The following is a 23,630-nucleotide window of genomic DNA, read 5'->3' as shown; positions in this document are numbered from 1 at the left end:
CAGCCGGTCGCTCATCCAGCTCGGTCTAAGTCTCTTGCTTAGTAATCTTTTTCCCTTTTTGGGGATACAGGCCTCTGACAGCTCTTGCATCTTTAACTTAAAGTAATCCCAGGCTTCTTCTGCCTTTAGGTCCCTTAATACGTTTGCCCAATCCACTTCCCTTACCAGTCCCCTTAATTTGTTAAAATTGGCCTTTTTAAAATTATAAACCCTAGTCTTTGACTTAATTCTGGTACTCTTTCCATTTAGTTTAAAGCGAATTAGCTCATGATCACTGGAGCCCAAGTTGTCCCCCACTACCACTTCCTCAACAAGGTCCTCACTACTTACCAGAATCAAATCTAAAATGGCCTCCCCCCTTGTCGGCTCAGCTACCACTTGATAAAGGAATTGATCCGCAAGCACATCTAGGAACATCTGAGCCCTATTATTGCTACTAGTGTTTGTTCCCCAATCTATATCCGGGAAGTTAAAGTCCCCCATAATTACACAGTTTCTATTAGTATTTACCTCCCTTAATACATTAAACAATTCCTTATCCATATCCTGGGTCGATCCCGGCGGTCTATAGCACACCCCAAGCACTATCCCCGGAGAGGCTCTAGTAGTACTTTTACCCAGCTTGAGTATCGCCCAGACGGACTCTGTGTTATCTATTCCATCCACTATTATTTCTTTTCAGCTTATTTCACTATTGACATACAATGCCACCCCCCCACCTTTACCTTTATCCCGGTCTTTCCTAAACAGCGCATACCCCTCCATACCTGCGTTCCAGTCGTGACCGCCATTCCACCACGTTTCAGTTATTCCTACGATATCCGGTTTCAATTCTCGGACCAAGAGCTCCAATTCCTCCATTTTATTACCTAGGCTTCTCGCATTGGTGTACAAACAGCCTAATGTATGTCGTTTAGCCTGTCTCCCATTACTAGCACTGTATGTTGCGGGCCTCTTTGTGTTCGTCCCCCCTGTCCCTCCTATGTCCAATCTCATCTCCCCGGCTATGTCTCCTCTTATTACACTCAGCTTTTCAATACCGGAAACTGGCGTGGAGATTAACTGTGCATCTCCCAACCATCTCCCCAAACTTCCTAGTTTAAAGCTCTTTTGATAAGATGAGCCAGCCTCCCTCCCAGAAGTCTATTTCCTTCCCTACTCAGGTGAAGCCCATCCCGCAAGAACAGGTGTCTGTCCCCGAAAGCCTCCCAGTGGCCATACATCCCAAAGCCCTCCTTATAGCACCACTCCCTTAGCCAACTATTTATCCTCACAATCCTATCAGCCCTTTGCTGCCCTTCCCTCGGAACAGGCAGAATCCCACTAAAGATAACCTGAGCCTCTATCTCCTTGAGAGTCTTCCCCAGCCTGGCATAATCTCCCTTTATTCTCTCTAACGAGAACCTAGCCGTGTCATTCGTTCCTACATGAAGGATTATCAAGGGGTTCTTACCTGCTCCTTTTAGGATCCTTTTCAACCGCAGGTCCACATCGCGTATCTTTGCACCCGGTAGACAGCACACCCTTCTGTTCTCCGGGTCCGCCCTGGTCACAGGCCTGTCCAATCTCCTCAGTAAAGAGTCTCCAATTACATACACCTGCCGTCGCCTGGCAACAGTGCGATCTAGTAATCTAGTCTCCGATCCCTCTAGTCCTGACCTGTGTCTGCTCCTATCTTCCCTTATGCTCCCCCTTATGCCTTCCTGTATCCTCTGGTGGCCCATAATTGGTGCTGTCTCCATCAACTCCTCCCCCCTCTCTCTCGGACTAGCAGCTCTTCTCTTCTTCCTCACCCTCCCACCTTCAGTCACCACCTGCTGCCCCTCTACCTCGTTATCCAAACACTCAAACCTATTCCTGAGTTCTATTCCCCCCTCACTGGCCCTCCTTTTCCTTGGCCTACTTCTCATAGTCACATGCTTCCACTTCCCTGGATCTCCTCCTTCCATTCCCCTCTCGCTGTCATCTACTACTGCCTCCTCCTGCACCCTAGAGCCTTCCCCTTCAGCCCCGCCTTGCCCATCCTCCATCAGCTGCTCAAACCCCCGCCTAAACTCCACCAGGGTCTCTACCTGCATCTCCAGCCCCTTAATCTTTTCCTCCAGTAACACTATAAGGCGACACTTCATACACACATACCTTTGTTCCGGGTCTCCTGCTAGGACTATATACATACCACAGCTTCCACATGCAGCCATCTGCATTCTGTCTGCTGCTGCTGCTTGGCTCATGGCTGCTGCAGCCTCTGCCCACAGCACCGGGGGACACAGAGCACACGACACACCCCGCCCTCCCCCTTCAAACTCCCTCTCAAACTCCCCTGTTAGCCGCCCTGTTGGCTGCCGCTGCTCGCAGCTGTACCGCTGCCTGGCTGGGCGGCCGCTTTTATGGGCCCCTTGATCAGCCAAGCCCCGCCCCCTGCTCAGGGCTCGGCGTCCGTCCCAGCACCCAGCCCCTGCCGGCCCCTACAAACAAACACACAAGAACACCCAAGAACACACAGGACAGATGCAAATACAGGTACCTTCTCCTCCAATGTGATGTTTCCAGTTTGTGTTTTAACAGTTATTGAGATTTAAAAAGTTAAAGCTTTATATCTACTGTCATTAAATAATTATTGTCTGATCCCACCATAATTTCCGGCAATTGACTTCCTGTATAACACAGGCCATAGAACCTCACCCAGCAAGTTCTGCATCAAGCCCATAATTTCTGGTTGAGTTAGAGTATGTGATTTAGAAAGATATCCAGTCTTGATTTAAATAATGGAGAACCCAGAAACATTTTGTGCCAGCCAAGGGAGCAGAATTTTTATTCACACATCTCCCCAAACTCCTTAGTAGCTCAAGCTGCCACTTATAAGAGCAAACAACATCAACTAAAGTCTACCCCTTCTAATAAAACAGGAGTACTTGTGGCACCTTAGAGACTAACAAATTTATTAGAGCATAAGCTTTCGTGGACTACAGCCCACTTCTTCGGATGCATATAGAATGGAACATATATTGAGATATATATCACACATACAGAGAGCATGAACAGGTGGGAGTTGTCTTACCAACTCTGAGAGGCCAATTAAGTAAGAGAAAAAAAACTTTTGAAGTGATAATCAAGCTAGCCCAGTACAGACAGGTTGATAAGAAGTGTGAGAATACTTACAAGGGGAGATAGATTCAATGTTTGTAATGGCTCAGCCATTCCCAGTCCTTATTCAATACTGAGTTGATTGTGTCTAGTTTGCATAGTTTATTCAAACTCTTAAGAACATAGGCTATTCTTAAAAAAAAGGTAGGTACTTTAAAATCAGGCATTACTGTGTCTAAATATGGATTTAAGTAAGTGGCCTGATTTTCAGAAGAGCTGAACACCCACAAACAGAAGAAAATGTTTGGACACTGATCCTGTTCTTTTTGCGGATACAGACTAACACGGCTGCTACTCTGATACCCTTCTAATAAGGAAGCCAAGCCCAAACACTTAAACCTATTTTTGAGGAAGGTTTTTACTTCAACCAGTATGCAATTTTGTACAGCCAACTGTCAGACATTATTGTCCAAGTACCATTTTGTTAGTTATTCTAAATTCACAGAATTTACTCACAAACTTCCTTAGGAGGACAGGCACCGTGGGTACATTGATTGCCAGATCATCCCTCCAAGCTTTGCTGCAGCAGTCACAGCCTCCAGATCGATGGTAACAGCTGTTGTCACACATTGAGTGTCATGGCTTCATTTCTCAAGATTCCACCGGGAAGACCAATCTGCAGCGGAGCATTTGCCCTTTGAAGGAAACAATCTCTTCAGTGAGAAGATGAATGATTTGTTACACTCGTTGAAGGATGCTGGGCATCTACATTCCAGCTCCAAAGAAGAAATACCACAGACCACACACATACAGGCACAACCAGTACTACAATTATTTTACCACCCATTATTGAACCTCCATGGAGAATGCAATGGATCAAGTACGATGTTCCCACCTCTTCCCTCCTTCCAACCCCAGCCTTTTACTAAAATACATTTTTGACAGGACCTTTGAGAGCTGTGAAACACTCCAGATGCTGCATTCATCCACCCAAAACTCTGATACCCAATTTGGTGGCCATCTGTCTCATTTCTCCAAAGCCTGGCAGAGGATAATGACAGACAAATGGGTTCGCAACATCATTCATACCACTATACCATAGAATGCCTCTTTCCCATCCCTCTTCAGGGACCACTCTGATGAAAGGATGTTCATTTAAGAAGTAAACTCCTTTCTTCATCAGGGTGCTGTAGTGCTGAGGCTGCCTACAATACTGGGGAAAGTTTTTACTCAAAATATTTCCTCCTCCTGCAAAAAGGGAGGATGAAGACCCATCTTAGAATGCAAACATCTCAATGTCTTTATCTGTAGATTGATATTCAGAATGGCCACCTTGGCATCAGTAATTTCTTCACTGAATAAAGATGACTGATTCACAACTCTTGATATGAAAGATGCCTCCTTTCACATAGACATCCACCCCTCACATAGAAAGTGTCTTAGACTCACTGTAGGTCTGAACTAGTGTCAACACAAGGTGTTCCCCTTTAGCCTTGCACCAGCCCCAAGGCTATTTACAAAGGTACTATCAGTAGTGGTTGCTCTCTTCCAAGGCCACGGACCATCAGTTTTTCCTTACTTTGACTAGCTACTGATTGAGAGATCTCATCAAATGGTACTGACAGCAACCTCATTCTTGCTCCATCTTCTGCATTCACTGGGACTCTGTATAAATATATAATCCATTTTAGGTCTCATGCAAACTATAGAGTTTATCAGGGCAATACTGGAATCTATCAGTGCCACAGTATATCTTCCTCAGGCCAGACACCAATCCATAAAGGAAGTTGTCATTCAACTCAGACTGAGTCCACGGGCTTCAGTCTGTTCATATCTCAGCCTTCTAGGTTACATGGTTTCCTGTACATGTGAGACCCTTTGCAAGGTTTTGACTTTGTTGCCTGCAAGCTTGGCTTCAGATGGTATACACACAAATAAGTTATTCACTCCCACATAGAGCATGAGCTTCTTTAGTCTGTTGGGAGACTAGGGAACAAGTGTGTGTGTGGGGGGGGAGTTCCCTTTCATTCCGCCCACGTATGAGGAGATGCTGATCATGGACACCACCTTGTTAGAGTGGGGTGCCCATCTATATTAACATACAGCACAGGATGTGGACTCATAGAATATCAGGGTTGGAAGGGATCTCAAGAGGTCATCTAGTCCAACCCCCTGCTCAAAGCAGGACCAATTCCCAACTAAATCATCCCAGCCAGGGCTTTGTCAAGCCAGGCCTTAAAAACCTCCAAGGAAGGAGACTCCACCACCTCCCTAGGTAACACATTCCAGTGCTTCACCACCCTCCAAGTGAAATAGTGTTTCCTAATATCCAACCTGGACCTCCCCCGCTGCAACTTGAGACCATTGCTCCTTGTTCTGTCATCTGCCACCACTGAGAACAGCCGAGCTCCATCCTCTTTGGAACCCCCCTTCAGGTAGTTGAAGGCTGCTATCAAATCCCCCCCTCATTCCTCTCTTCTGGAGACTAAACAATCCCAGTTCCCTCAACCTCTCCTCATAAGTCATGTGCTCCAGACCCCTAATAATTTTTGTTGCCCTCCGCTGGACTCTTTCCAATTTGTCCACATCCTTCTTGTAGTGTGGGGCCCAAAACTGGACACAGTATTCCAGATGAGGCCTCACCAATGTCGAATAAAGGGGAACGATCACGTTCCTCGATCTGCTGGCAATGCCCCTACTTATACAGCCCAAAATGCCGTTAACCTTCTTGGCAACAAGAGCACACTGTTGACTAATATTCAGCTTCTCGTCCACTGTGACCCCTAGGTCCTTTTCTGCAGAACTGCTACCTAGCCATTCGGTCCCTAGTCTGTAGCAGTGCATGGGATTCTTCCATCCTAAGTGCAGGACTCTGCACTTGTCCTTGTTGAACCTCATCAGGTTTTTTTTTTTGGCCCAATCCTCTAATTTGTCTAGGTCCCTCTGTATCCGATCCCTACCCTCTAGTGTATCTACCACGCCTCCTAGTTTAGTGTCATCTGCAAACTTGCTGAGAGTGCAGTCCACACCATCCTCCAGATCATTAATAAAGATATTAAACAAAACTGGCCCCAGGACCGACCCTTGGGGCACTCCGCTTGAAACCGGCTGCCAACTAGACATGGAGCCATTGATCACTACCCGTTGACCCCGACGATCTAGCCAGCTTTCTATCCACCTTACAGTCCATTCATCCAGCCCATACTTCCTTAACTTGGCAGCAAGAATACTGTGGGAGACCGTATCAAAAGCTTTGCAAAAGTCAAGGAATAACACATCCATCATGCCCAGAAACCTTCTAGAAATTTGAGCAGTCCCTGAGGCCTGCTAACAATTCCTACCACTCATACAGACCTGGCATATTCAAGTGATGTCACACAACATGGCAACAGCTTTCTACATCAACAAATGAGGGGGAGCACAATCACCCCTTTCTGGATAGAGGCTGTCAATTTTTGGAGCTGGTATATTTGTCACCCAATCACTGTGTCATCAGGACACCTCCCAGGGATTCATGACAACTAGCAGACATAGTCAGCCAGGTACTCCTCTAAGGACCACAAATGGGATATTCATTATTCCATGGTACAGATCATATTTCATCAATGGGCATCTCCATCCTGGGACCTGTTTGAGAAGACAACAGAAAATGAATGATCTACCATTCCAAGGGCGACAAGGTCAGGACTCCAGAGGGGAAACACTTCATTTCCCTTGGTCAGGACACCTAATGCTCATCCTCCCTTCTGTTGCACCATACCTTGCTGTTTGAGGAACATCAAGCAAGATGAAATGGTGATCATCCTGATTGCTCCCAGATGGCCCAGGCAATTCTGGTTTCCCATTATTCTACAAATGTCAGCATGTCTGCACAATCAGTACCCAATTCTTTCTGGATGTATTGACAAGGGCAAGGTTAGATATCCCATTCTGGCTTCACTTCATCTGATGGCTTGGTATGTGTATCAACCCTAGAAAGAACATGTTCAGAAGCTATTCAGGCCATCCTTAACAATAGTAAGAAGGAATCAGCTTTCTATTATTGTTGTCTACACAGCTAAGTGGACAAGGTTTTTTCTGTCTTGTCTCAGCATTGCCAGATAAACCCAGAGGACTATATTGGTATATCGTCTTTCCTTGAAGACCTTGGGTCTTTCCCTGAGCTCAGTAAGGGTACACTTAGCAGGGCCTGTCATCCTCCTATTGATAACTACTCCATTTTCACTCATCCTGTGACAGTACATTTCCTGCAAGGCCTAGTCAGAACCTTTCCTTCTGTGATTAAAACCTCCTGTGACATGGGACCTCAGCCTGGTCCTCTCAACGTTAACAAGAGCTCTGTTTGAAACCCCTACCTTTGTGCACTATAACACATTTGACTATGAAGGTCATCTTTCTAGTTGCCATCACCTCAGCTACAAGAGTAGGTGAACTACAGGCCCTTATGGCTGATCCACCATACACAATCTTCCATAAGGATGAAGTTTCTCCAAGACTACATCCAAAATTTACCCCATGTAATCTCTGATTTCCATCTGACTCAGACAATTCACATATCTTTTTTCCTAAACTGCATGCCACCAGTCGTTCCATCTTACAACGTGGAAACTCCATGGTTAAATCCGTTGGAGCTTTCCTGTTCAGACCGGGTTAGACAGGTCCTCCTTGGCAGTAGGAAACCCTCTACGAGAGCCACGTACCTTGCCAAATGGAAGAAATTTTCAGTCTGGTCAGTGCAGCGCCATTTACCCCCTACGCTGGCTGCAGTGACACACATTCTGGACTACCTCCTCCATCTGAAACAGGAGGATCTCCCATTGTCTTCTATATGGGTGCACTTAGCCGCCATCTCGGCCTTCCACCCAGGCATGCAGGGCCACTCGGTATTTGCTAACCTCATGGTCAGCTGATTCCTAAAGGAGCTCAATAGGTTATACCCTCACATCCATCAATCGATTCCTGCCTGGGACCTCAGCTTGGTCCTTTCTAGGCTCATGGGACCCCCTTTTGAGCCTTTAGCAACATGTTTCTTGCTCCACCTCTCTTACAAAGTCGCATTCCTGGTAGCAATAACCTCGGCCAGGAGGGTGTCCGAGCTCAGGGCCTTGACATCAGACCCTCCCTACACCAGGTTCTATAAGGACAAGGTTCAGCTCAGACCTCACCCTGCTTTCATCCCAAAGGTTGTCTCACAGTTCCACATCAACCAGAACATCTTCCTCCTTGTTTTCTACCCTAAATCTCATTCCAGCGGCAGGGAGCAGAGACTCCACTCTCTGGATGTCCGCAGGGCACTGGCCTTTTATATAGAGAGAATGAAACCGTTCAGAAAGTCGGTCCAGTTGTTCGTAGCAGTCGTGGACAGGATGAAAGGTCAGCCGGTTTCATCCCAATGTATCTTGTCATGGATCGTGTCCTGTATCCGCGAGTGCTACAACCTAGCAGGTGTTCCTGCACCTCTGATCACTGCGCACTCTACCAGGGCACAGGCTTCATCTACAGCGTTCCTGGCTCAGGTTCCCACCCAGGAAATCTGCAAGGAAGCGACGTGGTCCTCCATACACAATTTCGCCGCACATTGTGCAATTACCCAGCAGGCCAGAGATGATGGGGCCTTTGGAAGAGCAGTACTCCAATAAGTGGACAGCTCCAACCCCACTTTCTGATCTTGGCATGGGAATCACCTGATTGGAATGGTCATGAACAAGCACTAGAAGAAGAAAAAATGGTTACTCATGTCTCGTAACTATTGTTCTTTGAGATGTGTTGTTCATGTCCATTCCAATACCAACCCTCCTACCCCTCTGTTGGAGTAGCCAGCAAGAAGGAACTGAAGGGATGGCGGGTTGGCAGGCCTCTATATTGCGTGCCATGAAGGCATGACTTCAGGGGGCGCCCAGGCCGGCCTGACGGATGCTGCTAAGGGAAAAATCTCCTGGCCATTCTGCACGTGTATGCGCACACACGTGATTGGAATGGACATGAACAACACGTCTCAAAGAACAACAGTTACGAGAAGTGAGTAACCATTTTTTCCTTGCTTTACCTGACTTTTTAAGAGTAAAACTCTGGCTGGTAGCATCCCACAGGATCTCCCGGGTAATCTTCTGATCAAATTGGGATCACTGTTTTTGCACCCCAACTGCATTGCCCAATCTTGATAAAGTGAGGTCAGGATGACTTTTGGTCCACACTTGAGACCCTCCGTTGGGTACTGGTTCTTTGTCAAGTCCATGAGTCTGTGTTTCCCAAGTATGTATATAATAGGGGAATAACAGGAGACAATGACTCCACCAAAGTGATCTCAACTACCTCTGTCTGGGTGAACAGTCAAGACTCTGAAATAGCTTCTTGACCAGTGGTTCTCAAACTTTTGTACTGGTGACCCCTTTTACATAGCAAGCCTCTGAGTGCGACTCCCCCCTTATAAATTAAAAACACTTTTTTGTATATTTAGCACCACTATAAATGCTGGAGGCAAAGCGGGGTTTAGGGTGGAGGCTGACAGCTCGCGACCCCCCCCCCCATGTAATAACCTCGCAACCCCCTGAGGGGTCCTGACCCCCAGTTTGAGAACCCCTATTCTTGACTATTAGAGCCTGGTACTTTCCTGGTAGTAACTTATGAACCATTGTCCTCTGACTCAGAAAAGTTGTTTTCTCTCATTCATGCATCTCCTGCTTACATTTTCTCAAGGTTTCCAGGACCTCATGGTCAAAGTAAGAAATTACAGAACTGTCGCTCTGCTGGGACACTGGCAAACAGTGTGTATGGTTATTTTACTCTATCAAAGCTCAAAGTCAAGCTACGTGTTAAATGCATTAACATAAACTTTAATTTGTTGTATTTTTAGTATGTTTATGTTTAATGCCTCATGAGTATAGGCCAAAATATCCTACACTTGGCTAAAAGTGTGTTGCTTGATAACAATGAAGATTAAAATTACTTTTTTTCCAGAACAATTTCAACAATATATCAGTGACCTCAAAATTGTTTTATAGACTCTGATTGACTTCTCATATATGAATGTTAGCCACATATACAGGGCTTAAATTTTCCCAAGCCCGGTTTGTGTTATTTGACGCAATAATTCTGAAATACTGTGATGTTAATTTTGAGGCTGTGTCTCAGAATAATGGAGAGTAAGTGTCTTAGACCAATGGAAAAGAAGGGGTTTTTACAGTGGTTGTAGCTAGGAACCAGGAGTCACGACTCTTGAGCACTATCGCCAACTCTTGTTCATGAGGTGCTGTGCAATCTGGGCAAGTGATTTCATTTAATTTTGTCCATCTATAAAATGGATATAATCCTCCCCTCCCTCTTACTGAGCCTGAATACATTTTTGTAAAACATTTTGAAATGCTTTAATGAAAGGTGTATGTAAATGCAAAATATTACTTAAGACATTTTAAGCTGTATTGGTTTATAACCAGCAATAAATTAATTTATTCTCATTGTTAATAACAATATTGAGTCATATTTTGCATTCTTAGTACCCTTATGTCTATTGAAACATACTGAGAATTTAATTATTAATTTGTGTAACTTTACTACCAAGACCACAGTGCTGTGAATGATTGCCCACGGGCCCCAGTATGCCCACTCACAGTCCATTGCAAAACTTGGGCCTATGTTAGTATTTGTGACCACCATTATAAACTTCAAAAGCACAAAACTATCTTTGGAGGATATTTTATATATTAAAGGTAATAATTATGCTGCTTTTTTTGTGCAGAGATCAAATGTAAAAGAATGTTAGATACCAAACCTGTGTATATGCACTAGTTGATCTTGGTTTAGAATAGATTACACAATGCGGTTAGTTTCCATAACTGAGTTAAATGGAGCATCAGATATGGGCTTTTGAGAGACTGTTTTGGAATTAACATTTCAGCAATAGCCATTATTTGTCATGGGTCCCAGCATGCAGCTATCCAAAGAGAGGCTATAATGCAGGGTTTTGAAACATGAGGGCTGAGCTAATAATATAGTAGGAAATAATTTATGCAATTAGCTATGACTGAAAAGGATTAAAAATATCTAATTCAAGAAACTCTTATTTTTGAGAACCTGTGAATGACAGGAATGTAACAGAAGTATATTTTGTTTCAACTTCCATAAAGAACAGAGTTTTAAAATTTTATTTTCTGTTTGCAGAAATGCCTATCATTTGAATAGTACCTATAATGAAAAGGAACGCTAATGTACCAGTGTAGATACAAAGTTTTCTGAACTAGGAAAATGGATGACTTTGACATTGATCAAAGTGTCAGTTAGTTGTCAATGTAGTTTATAATTTTTAAAATATCTCTTATTTTCTGCACGTACTTCGGGTGCATTCTTGAGTAAATAATGTTATTACAGGACAATCAAATATTTGTGTGTTTTGGGCATTGAGTTATGAGGCAGCAATGGTAACAAAGTCAGAAGAAATAAAGTAAACTTACCTAAGCACTATCTATTCTACAAATACATAAATCGTTATATCTGGCGTATCTGCATCTAGTAGATCCTTAGTACAGTGTAGAACTAATTATTTTTATATTAAAGCTAATTAAATGTAGCTAGCATTCATAAAGAGAGACTTCTAGTTTTAACTGTGACCATTTTAATGCACCTATTTGGTATATGCTGATAATGCTTTATACAGTTAGTGTGCAATACCTATTTTCATTCTGCCCCTCTTTTTGCGCAGCCTTGGTCTCATCTCACCCCATAGTGAATTTTTGGTTTTGTTTGGTTTTTATTTTATTTTTTAAGTATCATCAAAATTGAATCTTTGTTTTTTAAGTTATGGAAATGTGGAAAAAACTAAAAATTGTTGAACCAAGATGATTCAAATGTCAGAAGCTGGGAACTTGCCAGCAAGTTAAAGTAGTATGGGCTGGATGAATGGACTATAAGGTGGATAGAAAGCTGGCTAGATCATCGGGCACAACGGGTAGTGATCAATGGCTCCATGTCCAGTTGGCAGCTGGTAGCAAACGGAGTGCCCCAAGGGTCAGTCCTGGGGCCGGTTTTGTTCAGTATCTTCCTTAATGATGTGGAGGATGGCGTGGATTGCACCCTCAGCAAGTTTGCAGATGACACTAAACTGGGAGGAGTGGTAGATACGCTGGAGGGTAGGGACCTAGACAAATTAGAGGATTGGGCCAAAAGAAATCTAATGAGGTTCAACAAGGACAAGTTCAGAGTCCTGCACTTAGGACAGAAGAATCCCATGCACTGCTACAGACTAGGGATCGAGTGGCTAGGCAGCAGTTCTGCAGAAAAGGACCTAGGGATTACAGTGGATGAGAAGCTGCATATGAGTCAACAGTGTGCCCTTGTTGCCAAGAAGGCTAATGCTATTTTGGGCTGTATAAGTAGGAGCATTGCCAGCAGATCGAGGGACATGATCATTCCCCTCTATTCAACATTGGTGAGGCCTCATGTGGAGTACTGTGTCCTTCCATCCCTGCGCCTCCCGCCCTCCACGATCAGCTGTTTTGTGGTGTGCAGGAGGCTTGGCGGTGGGGGGTGGGAGGAGCCAGGGTGCGGCAGACTCAGGGGTAGGGGCTGGGGCCTGGGACAGAGCCAGGGATTGAGCAGTGAGCACACTGTAACACATTGGAAAGTTGGCCCTTGTAGCTCCAGCCCTAGAGTTGGTGCCTATGCAAGGAGCCGCATATTAACCTATGAAAAGCCGCATGTGGCTCCGGAGCCACAGGTTGGCCTCCCCTGATCTAGACTGTTTTCAGTGGTACCAGATGATTGAACAAGGAGTAATGGTCTCAAGTTGCAGGACGGAGGCGGGGGGAGAGTTAGGTTGGATATTAAGAAAAACTTTTTCACTTGGAGGGTGGTGAAGCACTGGAATGGGTTACCTAGGGAGGTGGTAGAATCTCGATCCTTAAAGGTTTTTAATGTCAGGCTTGACAAACCCCTGGCTGGGATTATTTAGCCGGGGATTGGTCCTACTTTGAGCAGGGGGTTGGACTAGATGACCTCCTGAGGTCCCTTCCAACCCTGATATTCTATGATTCTAACTTCAAACACATCTTGTTTTTATAAATTTTGCTGTGAATAAAAAAAACTGAATTTGAAGAAAATTAATTACATTTAATGTTATGAATGTTTAAAGTTAGCAACTTTGAGCATGCATATTTAGACAGTTTCTAAACATTAACATTTTAAGGATGTCACCTTCCATTGGCTACAGGCTTAATAATAGCTGTACAGTAGGGTTAATGTTTATCTAGGTCACATGTTGTGAAGTTTACTTCATTAAAGTTTACAAAATATGTTGATCTTTAGAGGGAAGGTGCTAAAGAAGTCAAATTCTTCTTCTTTATAATTGCAAAAATTAATCACACTTTCTTAAATCTTACGGTAACACAAAGCAAACAGACTATCTGTAATAACAAAAATTGTTTTAGTGTTGTCCTTGTAATATTTTTAAAAAGGCTTTTCTGAAAAATAGTAAATGAGAACTGTTTGGATTTGACACTTCCTCTGTTATCTGCTAATGTGATTTTTATACCTAATTTATAAATAATTATAAATTAATGGAGATATCCCATCTCCTAGAACTGGAAGGGACCCTGAAAGGTCATCGAGTCCAGCCCCCTGCCTTCACTAGCAGGACCAAGTACTGATTTTGCCCCAGATCCCCAAGTGGCCCCCTCAAGGATTGAACTCACAACCCTGGGTTTAGCAGGCCAATGCTCAAACCACTGAGCTATCCATCCCTTCTATACCTTTATGTAGGCTGGTGGCAGATCCACCAGCTGGATAGTCCAAAAAATATCTAAATGATTGAGTCAGGTTCCAAATCCCTTTCCTCAGGGCAGGTTTTGTTAACAATGGACAATATGGAAGACTTGATGTAATGCAAAACACTTGGAAAGAAATACTTTCCTTGCCAGGACACATCCAGCTCTCCCTAGTCCACTCTGATTCTGGGTCTTTCACTACTAAGGATAGATTGCCTCTGTTTTATAGCAGGCACTGCTTGCAACCTGCAGTAACATGACCCTTGTCAGTTTTAAGGGGTTTAACCTTAAAATAGGGCACAGCAGTGTGCACATGCACATCAGCACCCTGTTCCACTGGACCTGTATATTTCATGAACATGTAACTTTTTAAAACTATAATGGAAATTAAAATAATTTTAGTCTGAAGAAAATATGGGGTTTTCTTTATGTAGTATAGACCAAGAAGATTAAAGATAAATGGTGAAAGGTTTTTGTAAATGACTTGTATAATGTTTTCTTTCATAAACTAAAAATAAATAAAATATCATAAAAGCATACAACTTGTAACATATCCACAAAAATGAATTACTTATACAAATCTTTTTATATTGTATTATTTTATATTAGCAATAAAAGAAATCTCAGGTTCTTTCCAGATTGATGGATTATACCATATGCTATCATACTGTGTCTATTTCAGTAACATTTTCCTTTCTTAGTGAACAAATAAAATGAAGAATACATCTAAAAAAATTCTTCTTACAAGATTCAGTATAAGCCTGGAAAGGTTGGCAGGAAGTACAGGAGAGGCTTTTTTCCTTGGTTTTATTTGCATTTATTAAAATATGCTTTTTTTCTGATCTAGAAAGAATGCAGTTATATCCAATAAACTTTTGTTTGGAAATTAGCGTAGTATTCTATTTCTGAAAGACTTACTTTGGTTGTATTTTCCTCCCCCCAGAACATAGTTCAGTCCATGAAAGATATATATGGGATTAACCTCTCAGATGTTCCTTCAGAGGATGACCTCACAATATATACAAGGTAAGAACATTCTCAGTCATAATCAGTAAGTGATGACTGGAACTAGTTAAATACTCTGTATGAAAAATTGCTCCTTTTTCTTCAGAATTTATTTAAACATTGTTCTGGTATGGCACTAGCACTAGAGGTAACTTGCAGCTGGCAGTATTTTACTATTCTGTGTCTTTAAAATGAAACTCTTTATCTCTCGTACGTGTGCACACAATTCTCTTAACTTCAGCGTGGAGCTGTGCAGATGCCTTCAAGTGCAGAATTTGATAGTTAAATCAAATGGACTTGTAGTGAAATATCAGTTAACATTTTTACAGGAACAAGGGACAAACTCAAATTAATAGTGGCTCTTTAATTTACAAGTACATAGTTTGCAGTTTATCACATTTATTCTCAAATGTTGAATTACATTGATTTATAAAATGTCAACATTCAGAGTTCTGCAACTCCAGAGAATATTTTTTTAAATAATTAAAATATCTCATCCGTTAAACAGTCTTTGCTATAAAATGCAAGTACAATTACATAAATTAACCTTTTTTTGGTAAGAAAACTATTATGTTTCTGTCTTCTGCATAGAGGCACAAGTGTTAGCTATAACCTCTTATACAAAATTTTGTTTGGCTGTGACTGTTCCAGGAAAAATGTTTCTGGTTGGTGTTCAACCTTTTTCTTCAAATACTTACACCTTTTTTGCTATATGCCAGGTCATTCAGAAGCTACTTAGGCATTTTCTGTCTCATCAGAGGCAACTATCTTAAGGTTTAAAATTGCTGGTTTTCATCTGAGACTGGAACCAATTATTAAATCTGGCATACAGGCTACTAGTGGAAAAGTGCAGGGAAATGACCAAACTAGGAGAGTAACTCATAATAACAGTGGCATGAAGATTTTAAATGATAACTTTCTTGTACAAATACTTCAGTTTTAATAGGAGATGGTTAAAATCAAATTGACTGGGACTCCAATATCATGGTTTGATGAAATAGTAACTACATAGCTTACTCTGTATCACCATTATAAGGAAGTACTTTGGATCCAATTCGCAAAAGCAATTAAGCATATATTTAAGTTTTGTCATGAATAGAGATGGACTTAAGCACTTACTTAACTTTAAGTGCTGTCCTGAGCAGGCTTGTTTCCTGAACTGGGACCTTTATGTTAGTAAATTATAGTCAGAAAAGCAAAATAATAGGAAGGTAGTCAGGGAAACTTAGATTGAAATTAAAGTCTCTTCTAATTTGTAAAGGCCTGTAATGCTGTTGCCAAGAGAGCAACTGCTTACCCAGTCACATGGTGTGCAAATCAATTACGCTAGTCTGGTAAATCAATGTTTCAAACACCTGCTTAGGCTTTTGAATTAATTAATGGAGCACTGGGCAGTAGAAAACTACACCTCATAATGAAAACTTAGACATACATGTTTTTCAAGTGAATAACTACAAGCCATGCGTTGAAATGCAGCTGTGCAGCTTTCGATTTGCTTTACCATGTGTAATGACTGGCTAATTACATTACTTATTATGTTGTGAACCATCTCTGAATTGTGAGGGGAAATTTAATTCACTATAGTCTCTCTCTTCATGTGTTATGTTCTGAGTTTAGTTTAGCTTAAAAAGAATCAGTCCTAATATTATTTGACTACATGCAAATTATAGACTATTTTTTAAAAAGCCTCTTTTTAGGAAATCAAGTATAAGATCATGACTTAAATTTACTGAGGCTGGGGCAGGGAAAATGCTGTTGCTAAAGAGCTCAAGTCTGCCATGTGCAATGGAGTTACTGAGTTCCCTCCCATTTTCCCTACATAGCCCCTAGCCTGGTTCATCCTTCTCAGCTCTTCTACTGATTTCCCTTTCATCTGCTGCCTGGAGGGAACCCAATATGTGTGTTTCTGTCCTCAGTTCCTTTTCACAAGCTTTGTGGGAGCAGAGGAAATCCTCTACTCTGAAAGTATAGACTGGATAGAGGAGGAAGACACATTGCATATCCTTCTGATGGCAGATCAAAGGGTTGTCCAATTAAATAGCTGAAACCAGTGAAATGGGAGGGCAGCTTTTCACAGCTATGCAAGTCAAGTAGAAGAGAGGTCAGAATCAGACTTATCTGCATTGAACTTGAGCCAACTTCCCATCTATTTAGCTTGCTTCTTTCTACAGCTGCCCTACCACCCAATTCCAATAGTGACACCTAGGTGTGCTCCTCTTTCTCTCTCCTCCTAGAGGTCTTCTGTGGGGAGTTCATGTTGTTGGAAAGAGCTAACTGCTCTTTCCATCTCCTCTTGCTGATGGCCCCATCTGCTGCCTGTGAAATAGTGAGCAAAACCTACCAGTGGGCAAGACCTCCTCCTAACTAAAGTGAAAGGGGACCAAGATTTACCCAAACTGAAGTTTTAAAAGCAACTTTAAAAAAAAAAAAAAAAAAAAAACTAGACCAAGTTAAGTGTATTAATCATCATGACTCTCACTTTTGTGTTAAGTGAGGTCAGTGTTCCAGCTGTCCTTTAATGTACTCAGTGTGACTTACTGAAACTGCATGACTCTTCAAATTGTACAGAACTGTGTCATTTTCATTAATTCACTGAAGTTATTGCAAATAGTTCTTGGTCTCTTTATGACTTATACTTTTATCCACTGCTACTCATAGGTTTGTTCAGTTGGGGCAGAATCAACATAAACAAGACAAGAACAACCAGCAGCTTTGTTCAAAACATCGTCTAGATGGGGTTATAAATATGTAAGTACTGTTTATTTTTTCATTTTTATTTTTTTATTTTAGTTCAGTTCTTGCTGTGGGTTCCCTCTTGTGAGGGAATTCTTTGAAGTCAGACACTGTACCTTAAAAATCATTGGATAAATGTCTGATATCAAAATATCATGAATGCCACAAATATTTTCTAACTATTCTTTCATCAACATCCATTACTTGTATTGGATACAGAGCTCAAACCCCAAACATAGTGGGTAGCTGTGACATGGGTGGATTGTACCCACCGAAACAGGTATCTAGCAGTCTCTTTTTCTCACTCAAGTGACACTTGTAGTATCCCGCAAATAAAATCTCATTTAATTTAAATGAATTTGCAGCTTTCTGTGAAAGTTATATTTTAGAATGTTTAATTAATATCCTATATCTGCCCACCAGTATTCCAATTAGGAGTGTTCAAATCAGAATCTTTTTTCAAATATATTCTTTTGGATCTGAAAATTGTTTGGTCCAGAATAATATTAGTATGTTTTAAACTATTAACTGAAAGTAAATGTTAATATATCAGTTGCTAGAGCTAATAGTTTTTATAAACCTTTGAGAGAGATGCGGTTAGGTGAAAATATGTAGGCTGTAATAAATTGATACTGGACTTTATTAATCATTAGAAGTATATGAAAAAATATAGACCAGTGGATACCTAGATATGATACTTATCTGATGGTTAGAGCAGCATAAGTAAATAATTGAAAAGAAATTATCTGAAATAAAATAACATATACCATTAATTGAAGGTATCTGAACTGAAGGGTAACAAGGTGGTCTGAAATATTAAGATCCCAATTCTGCAACTGATTCCAGGTCTGCAGGGCTTGGTGCCCAGGCAGTCAGCTGCAGGATTGGGACCTTAAATTGAACATGCAGAACAATATGTTCCAAAATAGTGAAGCTATTCCCCATAATGACTCCATGCTAAAAATCAATCAGGAAAGATTTGAAGAGAAGCCAGGAACCTTGCAAAAATGACAGTTAATCAGAATTTTGAAAAACCTGTAATTTAAAACAATCTAAGGTAAAATGAACCAAGTTGAGTTTTTGTCTCCACAGGCCTAAGTGCCTATCAAAGCTGCCTAGACTCTCCAGTAGTTGTATCAGTTTTGTTATATAAGAACATAAGAACAGCCGTACTAGGTCAGACCAAAGGTCCATCTAGCCCAGTATCCTGTCTTCCGACAGTGGCTAATGCCAGGTGCCCCAGAGGGAATGAACAGAACAGATAATCATCAAGTGATCCATCCCCTGTCACCCATTCCGAGCTGCTGGCAAACAGAGGCTAGCGACACCTTCCCTGTCCATCCTGGCTAATAGCCATTGGTGGACCTATCCTCCATGAATTTATCTAGTTCTTTTTTAACCCTGTTAGTCTTGGCCTTCACAACATCCTCTGGCAAGGAGTTCCACAGGTTGACTGTGCATTATGTGAAAAAAATACTTCCTTTTGTTTGTTGTTAATCTGCTGCCTATTAATGTCATTTGGTGACTCCCCTAGTTTGTGTGTTATGAGAAGGAGTAAATAACACTTCCTTATTTACTTTCTCCACATTAATCATGATTTTATAGACCTCTATCATATCCCCCCTTAACAGTCTTTTCCAAGCAGAAAAGTCCCAGTCTTATTAATCTCTCTTCATTTGGCAGCTTTTCCATACCCCTAATCATTTTTGTTGCCCTTTTCTGAACCTTTTCCAATTCCAATATATCTTTTTTGAGATGGGGCAGCCACATCTGCACGCAGTATTCAAGATGTGGGCGTACCATGGATTTATATAGAGGCAATATGATATTTTCTGTCTTATTATCTATCCCTTTCTTAATGATTCCCAACATTCTATTCACTTTTTTGACTGCCGCTGCACATTGAGTGGATGTTTTCAGAGAGCTATCCACAATAACTCCAAGCTCTTTCTTGAGTGGTAACAGCTAATTTAGACCCCATCATTTCATATGTATAGTTGGGACTGTTTTCCAATGTTCATTACTTTGCATTTATCAACATTGATAAAGTGATGTTTTCAAAAGATTCTGAAACTACAGATGAATTTTAAATGCTTCCAACTTATTTTCAAAAGGGTAATATGCAGTTTGTTAGAATACTTCATTTAAACAGTTTCATTTAAAAATAGATTAATTATTTTCTGTCACACTGTCTGGAGTGGCTCACGACTGAATGCCTTCCTCAGGGCAGAGTGTCAGAAACAGGGCAGATACAGCAAACTGGAGGTATGTTCTATCATTAGATTTTACCAAGCCAGTAACAAATGTGAGCTCCTAGATCACTGTAACAATCTTACCATGGAGTCACAGTCACTCAATTTGGACTCTCCAGTCTATCTTGTCACCTAGACAAACTGGACTTAGTGGTAAATAGTCACATACACCAAAAATCACACCACATTCAGGTTGCTTCCAGTCCCACCAGACCAGTCACTTACCCCAGTTCACTTGGTACCCTAAGTCTTGCACCAAAGACAACACCCCTAGCCAATCCTGTAATAAATTATGTAAAGGTTTAGTAACTAGGAAAGAGAAATAGTTACATATTGGTTAAAGCAAGCAAACATAGATATACAAATGAGTTACCATCTAAATCCTAAGAGTGACAGAGTTGTAGAGACCTGTCAATTCAAATTCTCTTTCAGGGGGACCCAGGTGATAAGCCCTCGGGATCTCTGACTTCAGTGTGGTTTCTCTGGCCCTGTGAGAGTTCACACAGCAAAGAGATGAAAAATCTTCACATTAACTATTTTTATTTAACTCTTCCAGCATTCAAAGGAATGGGATGAGGCCTTCTGCACATACTTCACCATGGGTGCAATAAGGTCATTCTGTGTACTGTGACGATCCTTGATGGCCCCTCTGATTTTGATAGTTCTTCGGAATGGGTGGGGAGGGGAAACACTCTTCCCATCTGGCTTCACAAGTTTAGAGCAAACATTTTTAAAGTTATAAAGCAAAAAATTTACATATTTCTTTATAGCATAGAATACAGACGTTACAAGTGAGGTTAATGCATGCAGCAACGTACAAGTATTTCATCAAGTCTAAACACTAAATAATTCTTGTAAGACTAATACCTATTTTGAACTGGTCTGGTTTCCAGCTGTGAGTTTGTCAGTTCTTAACTAATGCCTGCAGTCTTGGCAGGAGCTGACACTTGATCTGCTAGCATCACACATTTTTTCTTAAAAATAAAGAAAACTTATGCTGACAGCCCACCTTTGTATTAAAGAGCTTTCCTCATATAGCCGCTTGCTGATTTACCTTGATGCTAAAAAAAAATTCTTTTGGACATTCTTGCCTTCAGAAGATAATGCAGAACTCTGGTGAAGTGGGAGACCCTTCTAAACTTTGAAATAAAACTAGCTAGAGATACTAAACTCAGTTTCAGAGAATTGTCTTTGATATTGCAAAAGTTAAAAATTAAGTGGGAGGAAGGAAATTGCAAAGGAAATGAAATCTGTTCAAAAATAACAAAATTGCTGTTTGTAGTGGGATGCATTCACCTCTCGTGAGCACCCTGTGGTCGAGTGTATGCGGACCTGCACTTTCTCTCCTCTCACTAGGCTTAGGTCCTCAATTAGTCCTGTAGTCTATCAATGGTCTCAGCCCTAGTGTCAAGCCGTATTCCAGGGCTTACCCCTGGAGGCAATGTCCTCACCATCTCTAGGCGTTTCAGGCCTCAGCTCTCGTGCTGGGCCACTAAAGAGTTCAGTTCCCCTTCTAGGGTGCCTCAAAGTCCAGGCCACTTTCCCCAGTGGCTAATAGGAGGTGGGGGGACACAGGCTTGTCCACTAGTCCAGGTCCCAGCCCATCGAAGCCATGCCGCTGCTCTAATTCCCTGTGCCACTTCCCTGCGGCCTGCATAGAATCATAGAAGATTAGGGTTGGAAGAGACCTCAGGAGGTCATCTAGTCCAACCCCCTGCTCAAAGCAGGACCAACACCAACTAAATCATTCCAGCCAGGACTTTATCAAGTCAGGCCTTAAAAACCTCTACATATTGAGATTCCACCACCTCCCTAGATAACCCATTCCAGTGCTTCACCACCCTCCTAGTGAAATAGTTTTTCCTAATATCCAACTTAGATCTCCCGCACTTCAACTTGAGACCATTGCTCCTTGTTCTGTCATCGGCCACCACTTCGAACAGCTCCATCCTCTTTGGAACCCCCCTTCAGGTAGTTGAAGGTTGCTATCAAATCCCCCCTCACTCTTCCCTTCTGCAGACTAAATAAACCCTGTTCCCTCAGCCTCTCCTCATAAGTCAGGTGCCCCAACCCACTAATCATTTTCATTGCCCTCCGCTGGACTCTCTCCAATTTGTCCACGTCTTTTCTGTAGTGGGGGCCCAAAACTGGACACGGTACTCCAGATGTGGCCTCACCAGTGCCAAATAGAAGAGAATAATCACTTCCCTCTATCTGCTGGCAATCCTCCTACTAATGCAGCCCAATATTCCATTAGCCTTCTTGGCAACAAGGGCACATTGCTGACTCATATCCAGCTTCTCATCCACTGTAATCCCCAGATCCTTTTCTGCAGAACTGCCACTTAGCCAGTCAGTCCCCAGTCTGTCGCAGTGCATGGAATTCTTCTGCCCTAAGTGCAGGATGCTGCACTTGTCCTTGTTGAACCTCATCAGATATGGCCAATCCTCCAATTTGTCTAGGTCACTTTGGACTTTACCCCTACCTTCCAGCATATCTACCTGTCCCCCCAGCCTAGTGTCATCTGCAAACTTGCTGAGGGTGCAATTCATCCCTTCATCCAGATCATTAATGAAGATGTTGAACAAAACCAGCCCCAGGACAGACCCCTGGGACACTCCGCTTGATGCCAGCTGCCAACTAGACATTGAGCTGTTGATCACTAACGGCTCTGCAATCACATCAACCAACTCCCTAAGCACCCTCGGATGCATTAGATCCAGCCCCATGGACTTGTGCATGTCCAGCTTTTCTAAATAGTCCTTAACCTGTTCTTTCACCACTGAGGGCTGCTCACCTCCTCCCCATACTTTGCTGCCCAGTGCAGCAGTCTTGGAGCTGACCTTGTCTGTGAAGACCGATGCAAAAAAACCATTGAGTACTTCAGCTTTTTCCACATCATCTGGCACTAGGTTGTTACCCTTCACATCCCTTGCTAGTGCAACGCCAATTGTGCTTTGGCCTTTCTGATTACACCCCTGTATGCTCAAGCAATATTTTTATACTCCTCCCTGCGCCATCTTCACCCTTACTTCACGACCTTGTCCTGATGGAGTCTTAGCAACCAACCCAGAGCTCCTTCTCACTCTCTCCAGCATCTGCCAGCACTGCCCTGTCCGAGATCCTGCAACTCCCTCAGCCAGCCACACACCATCCAACACAGTGCAGTTGCGAAAAAAGCTAATATCATTCTGGGCTTTATTAACAGGAGTGTTGAATGTAAGACACAGAACATAATTGTCCTGTTCTACTCGGTACTGCTGAGGCCTCAGTTGGAGTACTGTTTCCAATTCTGGGTGCCACACTTCAGGAAAGTGGTGGATAAATTAGAGCGAGCCCAGAGGAGAGCAACAGAAGTGATAAAGGGCTTACAAACCTGACCTATGAGGAAAGGTTAAAAAAACTGGGCATGTTTATTCTTAAGAAAAGAAGACAGAGGGGATCTGATAAGTCTTAAGATATGTTAAGGGCTGTTATAAAGAGGACTGTGATCAATTATTCTCTATGTCCACTGAAGATAAGACAAGAAGTAATGGGCTTAATCTGCAACAAGAGCGATTTAGCTTAGATATAAGGAAAAACTTTGTAACTATAAGGGTAGTTAAGTTCTAGAATAGGCTTCCAAGAGAAGTTGTGGAATCCCCATCATTGATTGTTTTTAAGAACAGGTTGGACAAACACCTGTCAGTGATAGTCTAGGTTTACTTGATCCTGCCTCAGCACAGGGGGCTGGACTTGATGACCTCTTGAGAACCCTCCCAGCCCTACATTTCTATGATTCTATAAGAAGAAGGCTGAAATT

General features: G+C 42.2%; 1 protein-coding gene across 2 annotated transcripts in view; it reads left to right on the top strand.

The window, feature by feature from the left end:
- Positions 1–23,630, top strand: part of FIG4 (FIG4 phosphoinositide 5-phosphatase) — a 165,542-nt gene that overhangs the window by 110,794 nt on the left and 31,118 nt on the right. For both annotated transcript variants that reach the window (XM_054023166.1, XM_054023167.1), the window contains exons 21-22: positions 14,782–14,864; positions 17,502–17,591. In XM_054023166.1, the coding sequence (XP_053879141.1) occupies positions 14,782–14,864; positions 17,502–17,591 (173 nt within the window). The remainder of the gene's footprint in view (positions 1–14,781; positions 14,865–17,501; positions 17,592–23,630) is intronic.

This window comes from Malaclemys terrapin, chromosome 3 (assembly GCF_027887155.1).
Source record: "Malaclemys terrapin pileata isolate rMalTer1 chromosome 3, rMalTer1.hap1, whole genome shotgun sequence".
Lineage (NCBI taxonomy): Eukaryota > Metazoa > Chordata > Testudines > Emydidae > Malaclemys > Malaclemys terrapin.
This window is presented reverse-complemented; position numbering and strand designations above follow the sequence as displayed.